Source organism: Megalobrama amblycephala, linkage group LG7 (assembly GCF_018812025.1).
Source record: "Megalobrama amblycephala isolate DHTTF-2021 linkage group LG7, ASM1881202v1, whole genome shotgun sequence".
Taxonomy (NCBI): domain Eukaryota; kingdom Metazoa; phylum Chordata; class Actinopteri; order Cypriniformes; family Xenocyprididae; genus Megalobrama; species Megalobrama amblycephala.
The window spans coordinates 46,528,563-46,548,007 of NC_063050.1; the positions used below are offsets into that span (position 1 = coordinate 46,528,563).

A 19,445-nucleotide genomic window follows, 5' to 3' on the forward strand; every position below is an offset into this window, starting at 1 on the left:
TTTTTTAAGTACAATTTTAGTTTGACCACACATACTATATTACATAATAGTAAATATTCAAATAACTATGAACTATAACTATAAAAGCTGTTATGACCTTTTCTTTTTGTGTTCTTTTTATGTTGCCTTGGTATTGGCATTCATTTAAAAAATAATGGATAAAATAATATAGTTCAACATTAAAACCCACTAAAACCTTAAAATTAAAGACATATAAAGTATTTAATCTTTCACAGAAAAAAAGTCCATTCACAAAATTATATTTTATTTTGTAAAATATTTTTACATATCACATACAAAAAGTACAAATTCTCTGTAACAATTAGCTGTGCCCCTATTGAGATTTAACAACTCAAACACAAACACAAAATCTTGTGTAATCATTTTTTTTAAAGATTTTAACAGTGTAAGATTTTAAATGTTGTAGAAAAATGGTGTTCGAGAACTTTGAATTAAAGTGACTGACAAACATTTTGTTGAACTGGGATGTATGATCTGTTTATGTAGATTTATAATGAAACACACTAACATCCCCATTTAGATATCCAGTCAGCAGAGTGTTTGGCCCTGCCCATCGAGCTAGTCGACACAACTCGTCCAGCACGCCAACAACTTTCGCCACGCTTCCTCTAAGATCCCAAACAACAACATGACCAGACTGAAAAACGCCAACAAGCCCAGAGCCCAAGACATCACCATCTATTAACCTAGAGAAAGAGAGTAATATTGATTCAACTTTACTGCTAACATAATGTGCACTAACATCACAACATTTATCGCTTCTAGTCTTACTGCTGATTGTGTTGATCAGGGTAGTTGATAGAGGTCAGTGTGATGTGTTTGCCAGTAAGAGGATTCATGGCAATCAGAGTAAAAAGGGATGCGTTACTCTCTTCATCACACACATTTCCTGCATTTTGAAGCAATACACACAGCACACCCTGGAGGAATGAAAGCACAAGGTTATTACTGGCACATACTCATTTTAGTAACACGAGAACAATACACTGACTCACTCTGTAAGAATATCCTTTCATGCAGTTTGTCATGGTTAGAGTCTTTTCCAGGTATATAGTCTGAAGCAGCTGGCCGGATTTCATGCTCCTGAAATACACAATTATGACAAAAGAGATAATCAATTTGAAAAAATTAAAATACTAACAAAACAAGATATGAGAAGTACTAAGTCATTTACTGAAAAAAATGCTCAAAACTGACCCAAATTCAACCCACCTCTTAGTACCATATCAGAAAATAATTTAATCAGAAATTAATAATTACAAATCAAAACAAACATCAGTACAACATCAATATAATAATAGAAAACTTGTAATTGTATCTTAATATACAGGACAGATACAAAAAATCGTTTAAAAGTTTAAGGCTCAATATTGCCCAATTCATCACCATATGAGGAGGGTTTTGCATTCTGTCCAACCAATCAGAGCATCTTTTTCCCCCTCTACAGCTGCAAGGGTCCGAATGTTCTGCTTAGCAGACACCAAGGGAAGAGTGTTCACTACCCTGTAATTATGAAATAATTAATAGTTTTGCTAAAATATTTTAAGCGAATGATATATTAAAAAGGTTTCAGGTCTTTAAAGGGTTAGTTCACCCAAAAATGAAAATTCTGTCATTTATTACTTACCCTCATGCCGTTCCAAACCCGTAAGCCCTTCGTTCATCTTCGGAACACAAATTAAGATATTTTTGATGAAATCTGAGAGGTTTATGACTTTTTAACCGACACTTTCAAGGTCCAGAAAGGTAGTAAAGACATTGTTAAAGCAGTTGACGTGACTGCAGTGGTTCAACCTTAATTTTATGAAGCGACAAGAATATTTTTGTGTGCAAAAACAAATAAAAAAATAACGACTTTATTCAACAATCTCTTCTCTTCCCTGTCATTATCCTTACGCAGGTGATGCAGTAAGCACAGTGAAGGCTTCCGTGTTTACGTCCAAATGCCGGCTCAGTATTGGCCAAAGCTGATCATGTGAGCAGCACGACATATGCGTGTGATGCTGACGCAGGAGCCGGCCAATAATGAGTTGGCATTCTGACGTAGAACCTGGAAGTGCTGGACGTAAACAACGTATGAGAATGACAAAGAAGAGAAGATATTGTTGAATAAAATCGTTATTTTTGTTTTGTTTTTGCGCACAAAAAGTATTCTCGTAACTTCATAAAATTAAGGTTGAACCACTGCAGTCACATGTCTTTAGTACCTTTCTGGACCTTGATTGATTGAGTGTTGATTATATTGCTGTCTATGGACGAGTCATATACCTCTAGGATTTCATCAAAAATATCTTAATTTATATTCTGAAGATAAACAAAGGTCTTACAGGTGTGGAACGACATCAGGGTGAGTGATTAATGACAGAATTTTCATTTTTGGGTGAACTAACCCTTTAATATAGGCATGATGGTTTGTTACCTTCCCTCTTGAGTCACTGTTAACACATTGACTCTTTGTTGATCTCCAGGGGTGGAGCAACACACAAGCCGACTGTTAGACACACCCACCACTGCTTGCAATGTGTCCTTGCACACCACGTTCTGAGAGAACGTCCCATCCACACTTGGACAGCAGAGCACCCTGCAATCAAGAACACAGAGTGAATTAGCTTTGCATTTCAGTTTATTGAATTCTAACACAAAAACTCATCTTGGTTTTTGAGCGCAGTTCTCCAAGTGTTTGAGTACAATGTTTTCAAAGGATGAATTAGTTTTGGTCCGCATAATGGTAATTTTGCCAATTTTTATATTATGAAATTTTTGTTACCTTGTTTCTGTGATTTCCAAGCGACCCAAAGTCACACAAAGCAAGCCCGAAGAGTCTGGAATCACTTGCAAAGACATGACAGGCTACAAATACAAACACAGGAGTCAAAGCAGAGGGACTTAGGCATATTTTTTAATTATTGTGATAAAGGGTTAGTCACCCACAACTGAAAATTCTGTCATCATTTACTCACCCTCATGTTGTTCCAAACCCCTAAGACATTATCTTCAAAACACAAATTAAGATATCTTTAATGAAACCTGACAGGTTTCTGTCCCTCCATTGAAATTCCAGGTAACTAAAACTTTTATTTACATCTAAACAATGATAGACACACATACATAGAGCACATCACATACGGTAAACACGGAATCTTAAACGTGTGCGTTTCACAAGAATAAATGAGGCTTGTTCTAACTTATGAAGCATTCATGTGATGCACACACGCTTCCGTGTTTACTATATGCGATGCGCTCTACAGGGAGTGCAGAATTATTAGGCAAGTTGATTTTCTGATCATATTTTTTTTCCAAGCACATTTTACCAATTCCAATCCACATCAATCTTAATAACTACTATTAATATTGTTTTAATCATTTATAAGTGATATATAATTGTTCATGAAGGCTGGAAATGAAAAATGCCCTATATTCAGGTGTGCAGAATTATTAGGCAGGTTTTCTTTTACAGGCAAAATGAGCCAAAAAAGAGATTTAACTCAGACTGAAAAGTCAGAAATTATTAAATACTCATGAGAAGGACGCAATACTAATTCAATACTAGAAATTGCAAAGTTAAAGCATGACTAATGGACAGAAAAATGCTCACTGGGTCAGCGGGGTCAAACAAAAACAGCTGGAGAAGCAAAGACACATGTTAACTGCAAAATAATTCAGAATTAAGGTGAAGAATTAAGTGTGAAACAATCAGGAATCCTTTAGTCTCCAGCAACACCATTTTCCAGAACTGCAACCTACCTGGAGTCTCCAGAAGTGCAAGGTGTCAGGATCTCAGAGACTTACGTTAGCTAAAGAATCCTAAAAAATAACCCACTCTTAATAAAAATCACAAGCTGAAGTGTTATAAAATAGATGAAGACTGGGTTTTTATAGGCCTTATAGACAGACAGCTTGAGAGTGACTCCTGAAGGACCAGCACCACAATCTCTTGTACCACTGTTTGAAGAATTTATCTTCCAGAATCTGGCAGTAAGTTTTGGAAGATCATTTTTAGTCCATCTCTGCAAGACGGACATTTCAGGATAAGAGATGGACTAAAAGTGAACTCCCACACTTTACTGCCAGATTCTGGAAGATAAATTCTTCAAACAGTGGTACAAGAGGATGTGGTGCTGGTCCTTCAGGAGTCACTCTCAAGCTGTCTGTCTATAAGGCCTATAAAAACCCAGTCTTCATCTATTTTATAACACTTCAGCTTGTGATTCTTATTAAGAGTGGGTTATTTTTTAGGATTCTTTAGCTAACGTAAGTCTCTGAGATCCTGACACCTTGCACTTCTGGAGACTCCAGGTAGGTTGCAGTTCTGGAAAATGGTGTTGCTGGAGACTAAAGGGTTCCTGATTGTTTCACACTTAATTCTTCACCTTAATTCTGAATTATTTTGCAGTTAACATGTGTCTTTGCTTCTCCAGCTGTTTTTGTTTGACCCCGCTGACCCAGTGAGCATTTTTCTGTCCATTAGTCATGCTTTAACTTTGCAATTTCTAGTATTGAATTAGTATTGCGTCCTTCTCATGAGTATTTAATAATTTCTGACTTTTCAGTCTGAGTTAAATCTCTTTTTTGGCTCATTTTGCCTGTAAAAGAAAACCTGCCTAATAATTCTGCACACCTGAATATAAGGCATTTTTCATTTCCAGCCTTCATGAACAATTATATATCACTTATAAATGATTAAAAACAATATTAATATTAGATATTAAGATTGATGTGGATTGGAATTGGTAAAATGTGCTTGGAAAAAAAATATGATCAGAAAATCAACTTGCCTAATAATTCTGCACTCCCTGTATGTATATATGTGAATAAAAGCCTAAAGCCGGGGACACACCTAACGATTAGCTGAAACATTCTAAGACTGAACTGAACACACATACTGATTGTTTCCTTCGACTGGAGCCGATTTATATACTCACACATGGAATTTGAACACCGACTGTAATCACAGACTGAACGCAACTGGCTCTGACTGGACGCGTTTGAGCACGATCAGTCATAAGTATCAATTTACATTCATAATCGGCCTTACAATCGTTAAGTGTGTGCGCGGCTTAAATTAAATCTGTGCATCATACACAACGATCATATCTCTTCACAAGACTTAAATTAAACTGCTCGATTCATACAGATTCGTTTTACAACAACTTTATGACCATCTTCTAAGTTTTGCTTACTTGAACTTTCAATGAAGGGAAAGAAACATCTCGGATTCATTAAAAATACCTTAATTTGTGTTTTGAAGATTAACCAAAGACTTATGGGTTTGGAACGGCATGAGGGTGGGTAAAGGATTTTCATTCCTGGGTGAACTAACCCTTTAAAGTTGGCATGAAACAGAAGTTGTGATAGTCTTTTCTTCCCTATTGTGACATATTTAAGTGAAATGGCTTCTGGAATGAGAAAAGAATGTAAGGCAGGTTTTATTTCATCCTTGGGAATGGATTGGATTGTAGGAATTTGGGCATTGCTTAATAAATGCAACGCCCTGAAGCAAATGAATCGCTGCATTTCACAGAAACAACTGGAATACAAGCAGCGAAACATGGATTTACAGTTATCATTTTGTGTCAGATATGCTGGATTAAGGGGTAAAATTATACCCTAGGTTATATAATGTATTGACAACTCATCAATTTAATATTTACCATCTTATATTCTACGCAACTGTAAAGTTTTTGTCAACATTTGTCAACTGTCGAGTCCAACTGCCTTTAATTTAAGATAGTTTGTTTTACTCCCGTTTTCGACGTTTCCTCTATTTAAACAGGTCATGTTGCAGGATGTTTTATCACTCAGTCTAACTGAGGGGGCATGTCCTGGCAGGAAAGTAATCTCAATGCATACCCTCTATTCAATAATTATGTTCATGCATTTACTGGCAATTGAACCCATGATCTTGGCAGTGGTAACTAAATGGAGCCAGATCTGAATGCCAAATTGCAGTTGTGGAGGATATTTAGTTCCACCCTCTGCCGAGATATACGTGATGAAAAGAGTAGGTTACTGTTTTGAGAAGGAAGGGAGGTTGACGTTTTTGATTAAACATTAGGGCACGCGAATTAAAAAAATTATGTGCACAGATAAATAATTTATAATAAACACTGAAACATTCTGTAAAAAAAATAAAATAAAGACTTGTCAATTTTGATTTCATGGTGATTTTGAACTTTCACGCCATGTTGAAATTCTTTAAAATTTTGCTTTTATTTATGATGAAATGCCATAGCAAATTGGATTACCTGTGCAAAAGTCCAGGTATGTAAAAGACTCCAAGACTGAACTCCCTTCATCTGAGCCCAAAGGCAAACGCTCCATTCTCCTGCCACACAAATGCACCAATCCTCCGACGACCATCGCACCAAACACAAGTCCAACACGCATCCGCCCTCCAGTGCCTTAATACAAAGACAAGCACCAACCACATACATATTAGGTAATTAGATAATTAAGCACATATCATTGCTTTGCATATCAATAGATTATTTCTTATAATTTATTGATACCTTAAAAGTGTGCATCTCCTGCAGGACTCCAGAACAACCTGCTGCATCACTGAATGATGTGGCAGTTACAGTTTCCTCATGTAATAATGTCCGATTGTTGGATGCATCAGTGTTACGTTCCTCTGATTGAGTTCTGTTATTGTCAGAACCTATTGTTGTATCTGGCTGCCGATTGGTGGAAGTGTCCAAAGAGGTTGTCTCAACAGGAGTTTGATCTACATTACCAGACTTAAACTGTTTCATATCTGTAACGGCATTACTTTGGATTTCTGACCCAAGCTCAGAGTGTTTATTGGATTGAACCTCCATTTCAAAATTGTTCTGGGTTTGGATTTCAGACTCAGAAAGATTTTTAAAACTCCCTGGGTCAGGAATATTGTGGAGTTGAACTTCATTTTCTGGTGTGCAATTGATTTTATGTCCAAATTCAAGATTGCTTTTTGTATTGAAACCGCATTCACGTTCCTGTTCATTTTCTGAGATGCATGAGGACTCCTTTTCTGGGCTGTTTAAGTTTTCATATCCCAGTGCATTGTTTTGTAATGGAGTACCTGGTTTCACAGTATTTTGAACTTTTGTCATTGTTTCTTGACTAATTTGAGTTTGGTTCTGTGTTTCAGAACTTCCCTGATCTCCACTATTAGTAAAGATACAATTTTTGATGATCCCTGATGTTTTAGCTGACACTGATTCTGGAGACACACACCCCTTAAATGAGACTGAAGAGGGAGACCTAAAGACTCCAGATGGAGAAAAGAGAGGTGACCGGAGGTCTATGGGTGAACCTGGAATCAAAAAGTGAGGGGACATTCCCAAAGATGGTAGAAGAGGATCTTGACCTTTCTGCATTTGTGGGGTCAGAGACGGACTCAAGTTCAGTATCACGGGGGAAAGCGAGGTGTTCTCAGAGGGCATGTGAGATTCTTTTTGCATCTGGTTTATGTGACGCTCACTAATATTTTCAGGTTCAGAAGATTCCACTTTTGTCTCATTGCTTATTCTTTTGTCTGGTTCAGTTTGGCCAAACTGTCTGCTGTCCATGAGATCTGAAGAGATGATCTTCATTTCATTTACAACGTTGAGGTCCATCTGTATCTCTCTCTGTGATTGGTTAGTGGGGACTGACTGACAAAGAGGTAAACTATCCTCAAGAGAAGAGGTAGTTAGGGGTTCTCGAGTAAATAGTTCACACTCTGAGTAGCGTACTTCACAATTTCTTATTCTCCCACTCACTCTCTGGCGCCTGCTGCTCTGCCGTGTGTTGTACACTAGGGGGCGCTGTGCGAAAGGTTCTACAGCTGAAGTTGACAAGCGCAATCTTTCGAGCTTTAGTTGTCCAAAATCATCATCAGGTAGGTGGAAATCCTGGATATCAACAGCAGCCAGCAGTCCAGTTTTCGTACCATTTTCTTGAAGAGCTTGAATGAGTGAAGCTATTGATGGCAGAAGAGGTGACTGTTCTAAAATGCAAAAATTATTAACAAACATTATTTTTTTGTATGGTACTGTTACACATCAATTATTATTCACATTTATGCATTTGGCAGATGCTCTTATGGAGGGTGTGCACATGACGTCACAGTAGAGTTGCTGCGGTTACACCCAGCGAATGGCAAAAAGACTGAGCCTGCGTCTCAATGTGCATACTATCCATCCTAAATAGTATGTGACACTAGTAATTTTCAATACCATTTAGGGCGGATAGGGTGGATAGTATGCACATTGGGATGCAGGGTGAGTGGCAGCATAGAGACAGAGCGACACGCGTCATAATCTGAAAACCACGCCCACCAGGGGGGAAAACAATCCAACCGTCTCCATTGACTTTGTATTGCGTGAGGCTGCCTCCTTGTCATTTCTGACTTATAACAAAAAACAGGACAATGTCTAAAAGCTGCTATGTGAAAAGGTGTGCAGCAAACAAGCTAAAAAACCCAGAACCAAAAACCCAGAAGTTTTTATTACCTGTCGACCAAAACAAACGAGTGTTTAAGGACACAAAAGTGGATACAGGCAATTGAGACAGAGCGTGACATGTTACATTACATTGAGAACTACGTCCACTGGAGGGGAATGTAATCAGCGACAGGAAATATAATATATAAAACTGATATTTGGATATTTGACTTATCATTGACTAAATGTTTACTGCACACGTAGGCATACTGAGGCATACTGAGTGTCAGGATCCTAAAATTTACCCATTCTTCCTGCTAATGCTTCACTTCTTATTGCCTGTATCCACTTTTTTCTCCTTAAAGGCTGGCTTATACGGTTCGGTAACTTATAAAAAACTTAGTTCTGGGTTTTTTTTTTAGCTTTTTTGCTGCACACCTTGTCACATAGCAGCTTGTTCTGTTTTTTGTTATAAGTCAGAAATGACAAGGAGGCAGCCTCATGCAATACAAAGTCAATGGAGACGGTTGGATTGTTTTCCCCCCGGTGTGGGCGTGGCCTAAATGCGCTCCGTCTCTATTGGTGTTCAGCTTGAATACCGTGAAAAAAACCCCACAAAAAACATCTAAAATGAGAAAGAGCTTCATGATTCACTGTACAAATAGATTCAACAAGAAATCAGAGCTATCTTTTTACAGACTGCCGAGTGCTATGGAAAAAAGAAGCAAATGAATCGCTGCAATTCACAGAAACAACTGGAATTCAGGCAGCGAATCATGGATTTGCAGTCATCATTTTGTGTCAGATATGTTGGATTTGGGGATAAAATTATACCCTAGGTTATATAATGTTTTGACAACTCAACAATTTAATATTTATCATCTTACATTCTGCGTAACTGTAAAGTTTAGATCAATGTTTGACAACTATCAAGTTATAATTATGTTCATGCATTTCCTGGGATTTGAACCCATGACTTTGGCATTGCTAGCACCATGCTCTACTGCAGTGGCTCCCAACCCTGATGCTGGAGTACCCCCAACACTGCACATCTGGGATGTCTCTCTTAGGCTGGCCACACACTTGAAGATTTTAAGGCCGATTCTGAGCCCGATCTGCACCCTCCAACAATCTAGGGAGTGTGGCCCAATTTGAGGTTTCTCACAACTGACTTTTTGTCCTGAAAAATCCTTTGTGTGGTGTCATTACGATTATTACACTGCTCCAGATCACGTCAGAGCCTGCACGATCCTAAATCATAAATATCAAACATGTTTGATATTTATGACTCTTGATTGGGCTGGACAATGAGAGTGAGCAAGCTTCACCAACTGGATGTTGCATGCTTCTATAGCTGAAACTTGGCAGCCCCAAACATGCCACAAAAGTGGAGTATTGAGAAAGATCACCCATATTTTTTTTTTCTCCTTTTTCTTCCCGTAAAACAAAACGTCGCACCGTCAATCGTCCTCCATTTGTTTTTCTTCTGAAGTCACGTTTGATCTCACGAGTCTCAGTGAGATCATCGTCTGACTGTAAAAATGTTACTACAATCGACAGGTGTTCAATGGTCTCACGGTTCAGACGAATCTTCCAGTGTGTGCATTCGAAGGATTATAATGCTATAAATTGGTTGAAACTGCCCTTATGTCTGTGGTCTCCCACAGTTTTAAAATAGGTTAATATTTAAAAAAATCATTAGTGTATGGCCAGCCTTATCGGACAGACCCATCTGAGGTCTTGAAGTCTTTACTAACGAGCTGATGAGTTTGATTAGGGCGGCATCTAAACTGTGCAGTGCTGGGGGTTCTCCAAACCAGGACTAGTGTTGGGAACCACTTCTAATGTTTGAGCAACAAAGGAATACATTTAATAATACATTCATAAATAAAAAAAACAGTGATTCAGAATTATCAGAAAAACATACTACAAGACAGACAAAATATTTTCTCTCAAAGAAAATTTAAAATATAAATCTCACCATCTTTTTTAGAACTTGTCTGACACTCTCTTCCAGTTTGTCCATGTTTTCTTCTGAAAATAGGGTATAAATTTGAATCTGGGTGGAGTTGGGAATCAAAGTAAAGCTGAGAATCTGGGAGATGCTTAAAATCTTGAGTAACTCCTTGCTCTGGGCTTGTCTTCAAACTCATTGTAGGACCAGGTGACTGGATTGGCCAAGTTTCTGTCTGTGGTTGTTCAAGAACCGATTGCGATTGGCTGAGTGATTGAGTGTCAGACTTTGATTCTATGAGAGACTCTGAATCTGCTTGAGAATCACTTGCAGGATGTGATACTGTATAATCTAGAGCAGCTTTGGCACATGAGGCCCTACCAGCAGTGCCTCTTCCTCTCCTCCCTCTCTGACCTTTTCCTCTGAATCTGGCCTGATACAAATCTGAATCCACGAGAAGTTGGGAATCAAAGTGAAGCTGAGAATCTGGAAGGTGCTTAAAATCTTGAGTAACTTCTTGCTCTGGACTTGTTTTCAAACTCACTGTAGGCCCAGGTGACTGGATTGGCCAAGACTCTGTCTGTAGCTGTTTGAGGAGCAACTGTGATTGGCTGGGTGATTCAGTGTCAGACTTCAATTCCATAAGACACTCTGAATCTGCTTGAGAATCACTTGCAGGATGTGATACTGTACAATCTAGAGCAGCTTTGGCACATGAGGCCCTACCTACAGTGCCTCTTCGACGGCCTCTTCCTCTCCTCCCTCTCTGACCTTTTCCTCTGCATCTGGCTAGGTACAAATCTGAATCCACACGAAGTTGGGAATCAAAGTAAAGCTGAGAATCTGGGAGATGCTTAAAATCTTGAGCAACTCCCTGCTCTGGGCTTGGCTTCAAACTTACTGTAGAACCAGGTGAATGGATTGGCTGAGATTCTACCTGTGGCTCATCAAGAACCAAATCTGATTGGTTGGGTGATTCAGTGTCAGACTTTGATTCTATAAGAGACTCTGAATCTGCTTGAGAATCACTTGCAGGATGTGTAATTGAACAGTCTTGAGCAGCTTTGGCACATGAGGCCCTACCTACAGTGCCTCTTCGACGGCCTCTTCCTCTCCTCCCTCTCTGACCTTTTCCTCTGCATCTGGCCTGGTTTGTGGACTTGGAGACCGATTCTGAACGCTCTGGGGTCATTTGACCTCTACCACTCATTTGTGATTGGCTGAGCCTGCGTCTGCCCCGCCCCCCAGTGAGCTGGCTGTAAATGACAGCGTCTAGATCGACAGAGCTGTGAGATGCAGCCATGCGCCGTGTCGTCCGAATATAATACTCCACAGGAAACGGTAAACCCTCAACCAGCGTGCAAGAATCCAGAATGCCAGATGTAAACGAGGAGTGTTTAATGTCTGTCCTGTCATCATAACCTTTATTTGAGTCTGTGAGCAACTGGTTTGTTTGTTTAAGCATCTCTTCTGATTTGTCAGTAATCTGTACTGCTTCAGATGGCTGAGAGAAAGATGAGGTTTGAATAGGCACTGCTGAACCTGACTGTATTTTTTTCTCAACAGGTCGATCAATCAGAGGTACGTTAACTTCTTTCTTGCTCCAGTGAATGTTTTGCAGTTTGTTATCTGATTGGCTCACAGAGCAGTTTAATACACAATGCCCTTCTCTTTTCCCATCATTCTCCAGTTCTTGTGATGCTTTAGCAACTTTACAATCTGTACTTACTCCTATAGGCCTATCCTGATTCTTCTCCCCTATAGCGGGCATCATCTTAATTTCTTGTTCTTGTTTTCTTGTTCTTGTTTTCTTTTCACAGTCCTTCTCTTCCTTCTTACCTTCATTTGTCACTCCTTTCAGACTTTTCTCTTTATCAGTAAATTCACTACCCTTCTCCTTTTCACGAATATTGTCTTCACAACCATCTCTTTCTTTCTCTTGGCTGATGTCAGCGTCTGATTCTCGCTCTTTGTTCTGTAGGCGCAATCGACTGCGCCTGGAGCGCAGTCGGTGGGCAGGAGTTCGCCTGCATTCAAGGGAGTACAAAGGTGGTGTGGATGCAATTTCTGAGTGTTGCAATTTTATGGCAGGAATTTTCTGTACAGAGCTGTTTGTTTCTGCAACTATGTCTGAAAAAGCAAAAAGAAAACCATAGTTTATCAGTATTTGGAATTGAATAGGTTCTGGTATGCATTTAACTTATTTTCAACACTCTTTAGAGGGATAGTTCACCCAAAAATGAAATAAAAAACAAAATATCTTCTTTTGTGTTCAGCAGAAGAAAGAAATCTATACAGGTTTGGAACAACTTGAGTAAATGATGACAGAATTTTCATTTTTGGGTGAACTATCCCTTTAACATTAATATTACAATTAAGTATGGGAAAATAAATATTTTGGGCATTTTTCAATCCTATGGGATGTTTTGCCAGTTCATATGTCCAACTACTTAGATATAGCGCTATTCCTTATGTGGTGAAAACAATGTGTGGTAAATGTTGTTAAAACTATTAAAAAAACTATTAAAAAATTGTTTTCATTAATCGAAACAAAGCTGAAATATAAAATATAATTAGATTAAACATTTTTTAAATGTTGCCTTAAAAACAAAGTACTAAAATAAAATGAAATACAAATAAATTAAAGAAAAATTGAAATATTTAAATAAATTAATTAAAATGACAAAGGCACACAACAGAATTACCGAAACTAAAAAATAAAAGATAATTCAAATATTAGTAAAAACTATAATTGTATTTTGTATATATATATATATATATATATATATATATATATATATATATATATATATATATATATATATAAATAGAAATAAAATAAAAAAACTTAAAATGGTCTATATGATCATCAAAGGTATCTCAAACTACTCAGGCTTCCAAATGAATAGTGCCACATTTACAATCTTGTATGGTCTAGGAACAAGAACACTGAAACATGTTTGTATTTATTCATGTTTGATTTCATACTGAAGATGGCCTTACTGGTCCGTAGTCGCAGATTCTCATGGTTTTCAGAATATTCTGAGGTCGGCATGAAAGAAGTCGCAATAGACGGCTCAGATGTGTGTGCAAAGTCAATCTGTGTAAATCTGTTGTGGTCAGAGTCTCCGTTCTGCACACGCCTGCAAGTGGCATCATGATGCTCTGCTCTCTAAACAAAAAACACACAAACATTCATTAATAGGTTTTAACAAGTTCAATTTTATGATAATTCAAGCTCTATTATACTGCAGAAATCATTGTTTTAACATAAGTTTGAGGACAAATTCTTCCATAATCACAAATACAGCATGTCTTTACCTGCAATCTCTGTGCCGTCCTCTCATACTCTCGCTTAAGCTGCTCCAGTCGTCTCCTCAGCTTAACACATTAAATGAATGACAAATGAAATGATGTTTTTGTCTGTCATGTTAAATGTTAACATAAAAAAACACTAAAACATAAATAAATGTTAATCTTACATATAAAAACATTATATGGTACCTTTAAAAGTACTACTATGGTACAGAGAGGATATCAGATGTTAATACCATGTTACTACACCAAGTATGCTGAAAGGTACCATAGTATTTACACTGTGTAACGTTACTTCAAAAAATACCATGGTATAATGACTTTTGTCAAATGGTGCTTCCACAATATGAACTTACTGTCTCTTTATCTTCGTTATGGAGAATCTCCTCTGACATCCTGTAAACTAATATGTTATTTCTTTATTTACAAGATGCAGGTGTACATTTGACATGAAAACATCAACCAACTGTAAACAACCACACAAACATCTTGACTGAGACGCACTTATGAATAAACACAGATTTGGCTGCCCAAACAATCATTTTCATTTACTAAACATTCGTTTACATACCTAGGTGAATTGTTTTATTCTCAAAAGCTGGTTTTGAGTTTTGTTTCTAACCTGACAAGACGTGCTGAATATTTTGCCGCACTCAACCGTCCCGCGAGTTCTGACTGCAGACAAAAACAATCGACAACAGATCACATGCCGTGAACTTTAGGAAAAGGTTAACTTACTCGGTTTTCCTACTGGTATTAAAATTGTTCATTATAACAACAGACATATAACCCATTATATAATTAGATTAAATGACCTCCAGAAGAGCATGATTTAATTTTAGACAGACGTATGCATTATCCGTCTCATCGGGACTCTTTAGTAATGTCTGTTCCCAGACTTCTTCTGGCGGAGCAGAAGATGGCGGTAATGCACCAATAAGCTGAGCCGCCCGTAAAATAAGAACTAAAAAGAAGAAGAAAACTTGGTCTGAGTGGTACCAGAGAAGTAGTAAAGACTGCTTAGTTAGAACATAGACAGTAAAAGAAATGGACACAGCGACCCCATTGGAACTCAATTGAGACAAGTGAAGCCCATTTTTAGCGATTTTTAGCACTTCCGTTTCTGACGCGCAGACTCAAACTAAGCTTGATGACGTCTGCAACCTGTCTGACAGATGTAAATCTTCTAGTAGCTGTGCGTGAAAACTGCCATCGTTAATCTTGCAGAGACGGCGAGCTTGAGCGGGGAGTTCTTTGGCGTGAGTAAGCAGGAGTAAGTATTCTGATTAATTATTTTGTATAGTATTTTAAAATGTAACGCCAGTACGCCATCTCTCTTGACATCTCCCCGATTGCCTGCGAGCTTCTCCTCCTGTCTGTACGGTAATTTCTCTACTGTGCGACAGAGAGTCGAGTGGTTATGACGCAATCGTTAGCCTATTTTTACAAAAACTGTATCTACGGGGCCATAATGTAACATAGAAGGTAATGGAGCCCTTTATACATTGTCGTGTATCTTTAGAAATAAATAATGGACAAATGGAGTCTTTAAACGCCTCAGATGTAAAGTTATTCACTGTCAAAGTGACGCCAAAATGAATGGGAGTCAATGGGGATGCTAACGCAAGTGAAGTTCTGCTACAAGATGGCGGCACCCGGCCGACTTCAACTTCCGGTCGACTTCCTTGGGCACTGAGTTAGAAGAGCCGCAGTGTGGTAGATTAATATTAGCTAAAGGTGTCTATTTGCATTAGAGGGAACGGTGCTCAAGTCAAGTAACGTTAGTCAAGAAGCCTACATAAAGATCACGTGTAGAAGGATATATATATATATATATATATATATATATATATATATATATATATATATATATATATATATATATATATATATTTTTTTTTTTTTTTTTTTTTTTTTTTTTTTTTTTTCATTTATTGCTTTAAACAACAAAATACAACAACATATATTTTGGAGCCAGGGGAGCAAAGAACACACACAATACAGGAAGGGAAAAAAAATAATACATTCACAGAAAAACAAGACCTTTATATCATTCAAAATGTTTGAAGATATTACACAGATAAATGTAATCTTTATAGCTTTTCCATTATTACTATTCTGAATAGTGGACAAGTACTTTTCAAATTCTTTAAGAACTACTGAGAAAAGGGGCTTTTTGTTAGAAAACTTACACTTATGAATGTGACATTTGACTAATAAAATTAACAGATTAATTACAAAAGCTTCCTTATTCACCCTGCTATCATACTTTATAAATCCAAAAACTACATTTTCAAAATGCAAAATAAAAGTAAAGAGTAGCCTACCTTTTTCTTAATAAACAGACATACATCATACCAAAGCTTTTTCACATGACTACAATTCCAAAAAATGTGGGGCACCGTGTAGAAGGATAATATACAGTAGATTTATTAGCAGCTGATGTTAGTGGTAAATAATAGCTTTTTTATTGAAGCTTCTGCGATTTAAATTAAATCCAACTAAAACCATTAAAAAACATTGTCGTTACTTGAAATGAAATAGACGTTAAAGGTGCAATATGTAAGATTTTTGCAGTAAAATATCCAAAAACCACTATGCCAGTGTTATATATTTTGCTCACTTGAATACTTACAATATCCCAAATGTTTCCAACTATTTGTAAATCGTGAGAAAATTGCAATTTTAACCAAGGCTTCGGGATGTGTGAGGAGTCGCCTGTCAATGGCGTCATACCCGCGTTACCCTTGGTTTCCGGTTTTATTTTGTAGAAACCATGGAAACACCAAATACGCTTTAATATTTACATGTTTTAAAGGGAACAACTGTTTGGTTACGTTTATAGACAGAAAATGAATTGTTATATAGCTCAACACGTTTAGTCTTATTGTTTAAATCTAATTTTCTTGATTTATTTTTGCGAGTACCATGCTTTACCATGCCTCAGAGAAAAACACTATTTTGTCAAGTAGCTAACATAGCATAATCAGATGCAGCTTTATTTTTATTAACAGTAATACATAATTTTCTCCATCATACAATACATTTTAAAATTAATTGCATGCCATTTATCAACACAAGCCATCCAGCATATATGATATTCTAAAATCGATCTATCTTACTGCAGTGTGTCTCACAGCAGCAGGCGAGCGAACGCACAGAGTAACGCTATAACATTTTCAACACTCAAATGTATCTAAATATGATAAACAGAGCTGTGTTACCTCATTCTTATGACCGGAAAAGCGGCGCCGGCGACTGTGTCATAAAAAAAGTCCCGCTGCTCGTGAGGCGTGTTGCGCAATCGCTCCGGCGGCCTCATTCAGCTCCCACAACACTCAGTCCTGCTCTGCTTCATACTACAGTAACGTTAATAATGGCATCCATGAACATGATTTCTTCCTGAGTCCTATCCCTATTGTTTCCACTGGCCGTTGAGGTGGAGACCACATGTCCCAAGATTCTGCTCTCAAACTTGCCTTCATCAAGCTACGCCTTTATTTTGAATAGGCTTCTAGCGACGTCTAGCGGACAGAAATCTTACATATTGCACCTTTAACTGTAATAAAATAAATAAAACGTATTGTATTTCAGCTAGTTCTCAAAGCAACATCCCTCATTTTCATTTAGTTTAAAAAAAGGATAGTTCACTCAAAAATTAACATTCTGTTCAAACAATTGTGGGGCACCATTGACGTCAGTGATGCCCCACAACTGTTTTGTTACAAACATTCTTCAAAATATCTTCGTTTGTGTTCATCAGAAAAAAGAAATTTATACAGGAACTTGTGGCTGAGTAAATGATAACAGAATTTTCATTTTTGGGTGAACTATCCCTTTAACTTGATGTAGGCCTACTAAAATAACTAATACTAAAACTGAAAGGAAATTAATAAAAACTATATATAGACATTTTAAATAATAATAATAATATGACAACAACACAACATAACACTGGAAGGCACCATAGCTAGAATGATTTTTACTTTTTCTGAAGAAAATGTGAGTGCAGTGCTTGTCCATCTCACTTCATTGACACTGGTGCAACCACCTTGCCACAAAGACTCCCTCAAGGAAAAAATTGGCCTACTTTACAAAAGTAATATCACATGTCTTGTGAGGTCTGCATCAAACAGGACATTCATTCATTCTTTACAAGCATGGATGTCAAGGGTCCATGCAAGGAAGGTGGGTCTCCATACGTCATGGTTCCTTGGAGGTGATAGTGTTGTGATAGTGTATGTGTGGGTGAAGAGGATGTTTATGTTAATCCTGGCATTTACATACAAAATGTCAGCTCTCTGCTCTCTGACATTTGCTGTCTGATGTCAAAAAGTCACATGCAACTGTCCTGAGCACAGACTTATGTCTTAATAAATATAGGTTAATCACTTTATGTCATTTAAAATTTTTATTAGTACATATTTATAGAATATTAAGTATGTGATTACATAATATTCTATATATGTACTAATATAAATTTACTATATACTGCATTAAATATACTAATAAACAAGACAAAGTTCAGAAAAGGCAGAACTGGAAGCCAAATAAAATTAATCATGTCTTTTATGCTAGATATATGGAAATAGACAAAGCACTTTGACTTCATAGCCTTCAGACTTGCATAAACAGTGTTTGTGTGGAAAATGTCGTTGCTCTGAGGTGGCCATGTGTATTGCCATCCCTTCCATCTGATACTTTAATTTTAATATGCAATGAATGGAAACTCACCTCTGACGTGATGAGCTCATGAAACAGTTGTTTGAAGTATTACTGACCTCAGGATGCGCTTTCTGTCTTCGCTTAATGGCAATTAAGTTACAGCCTTGTTTAAGCAATTAAGCATATAATGCTGTTTTGAACATTTTACATATTTTAATAAGTACTCAACCGTTTTTTTTCATGAAAGGACAACATGATGAAACAAATAAATTAAGATCATTAAATAGGTAATTTCCTGGAGTCTTATGAAAGTCTTTGAAAGGTCAGTCAATACATCAAGATCAAGATGATTAAATTAGACATCAAATAACTGGCTTGTTCACACATTAGTTCAATAATTAACCCTGATGTTAGATAAGCGTACATGCAGGGCAGAGTAAAAAAAAACTTTCTATAGTTTGCCAAACCACACAAGAATCAGGCTCAGAAATCCTGATTGGAATAGCACACTTTTCTTAACATACTGTATCCTGCTAATTCAATTTTTTTTTTTAATAATTCAGTTTCCACTCTGAAATTGCTAGCAAATTTCTTATTTTTTGTAAAAGCACACTTTAACGATATTTGTTTATGAATATGAAATATGTTTCGCAAAAATGAATTAAAGGTGCCCAAGAATGCTTTTTCACAAGATGTAATATAAGTCTAAGGTGTCCCCTGAATGTGTCTGTGAAGTTTCAGCTCAAAATACCCCAAAGATTTTTTTAAATAAATTTTTTTAACTGCCTATTTTGGGGCATCATTAACTATGCACCGATTTTTTCAGCGCGCCGCCCCTTTAAATCGCGTGCTCCCTGCCACACGAGCTCTCGATTATATTACAGCACATTTACAAAGTTCACACAGCTAATATAACCCTCAAATGGATCTTTACAATATGTTCGTCATGCATGCTGTATGCATGCTTCGAATTATGTGAGTAAAGTATTTATTTTGATGTTTATATTTGATTCTCTATGAGTTTGAGGCTGTGCTGGAGATCTCCAACTCACTGTTGGAGAGATTTATAAAGATTGAAGTTGTGT

The 19,445-nt window shown here is 37.2% G+C and overlaps 1 protein-coding gene across 3 annotated transcripts; it reads right to left on the bottom strand.

The window, feature by feature from the left end:
* Positions 1-248: 248 nt before the first annotated feature.
* palb2 (partner and localizer of BRCA2) lies at positions 249-14,573 on the bottom strand. 3 transcript variants are annotated; one of them, XM_048197790.1, is made up of 13 exons: positions 14,318-14,573; positions 14,052-14,098; positions 13,702-13,761; positions 13,384-13,552; positions 10,408-12,510; positions 6,531-7,990; positions 6,267-6,422; positions 2,789-2,871; positions 2,441-2,602; positions 1,408-1,524; positions 1,017-1,104; positions 793-941; positions 249-707 (listed from the first exon to the last, which is right to left on the bottom strand). In XM_048197790.1, exons 2-13 carry the CDS (start codon positions 14,088-14,090, stop codon positions 500-502), a joined length of 4,794 nt encoding a protein of 1,597 aa, XP_048053747.1. In that variant the 5' UTR covers positions 14,091-14,098; positions 14,318-14,573; the 3' UTR covers positions 249-499. The 3 variants fall into 3 exon arrangements, with proteins under 3 accessions (XP_048053747.1, XP_048053748.1, XP_048053746.1); XM_048197791.1 differs by having other exon boundaries at positions 14,052-14,091; positions 14,267-14,573; XM_048197789.1 differs by having other exon boundaries at positions 14,267-14,573.
* Between the last annotated feature and the right edge of the window lie 4,872 nt (positions 14,574-19,445).

Coding starts and splice junctions, on each gene's coding strand:
- palb2 (XM_048197790.1), bottom strand. CDS start 14,090: ATGTCAGAGGAGATTCTCCATAACGAAGATAAAGAGACA. Junction 13,553..13,701: donor GGACGGCACAGAGATTGCAG/GTAAAGACATGC, acceptor TTTTTTGTTTAG/AGAGCAGAGCATCATGATGC. Junction 2,872..6,266: donor ATACCTGGACTTTTGCACAG/GTAATCCAATTT, acceptor TTGTATTTGTAG/CCTGTCATGTCTTTGCAAGT.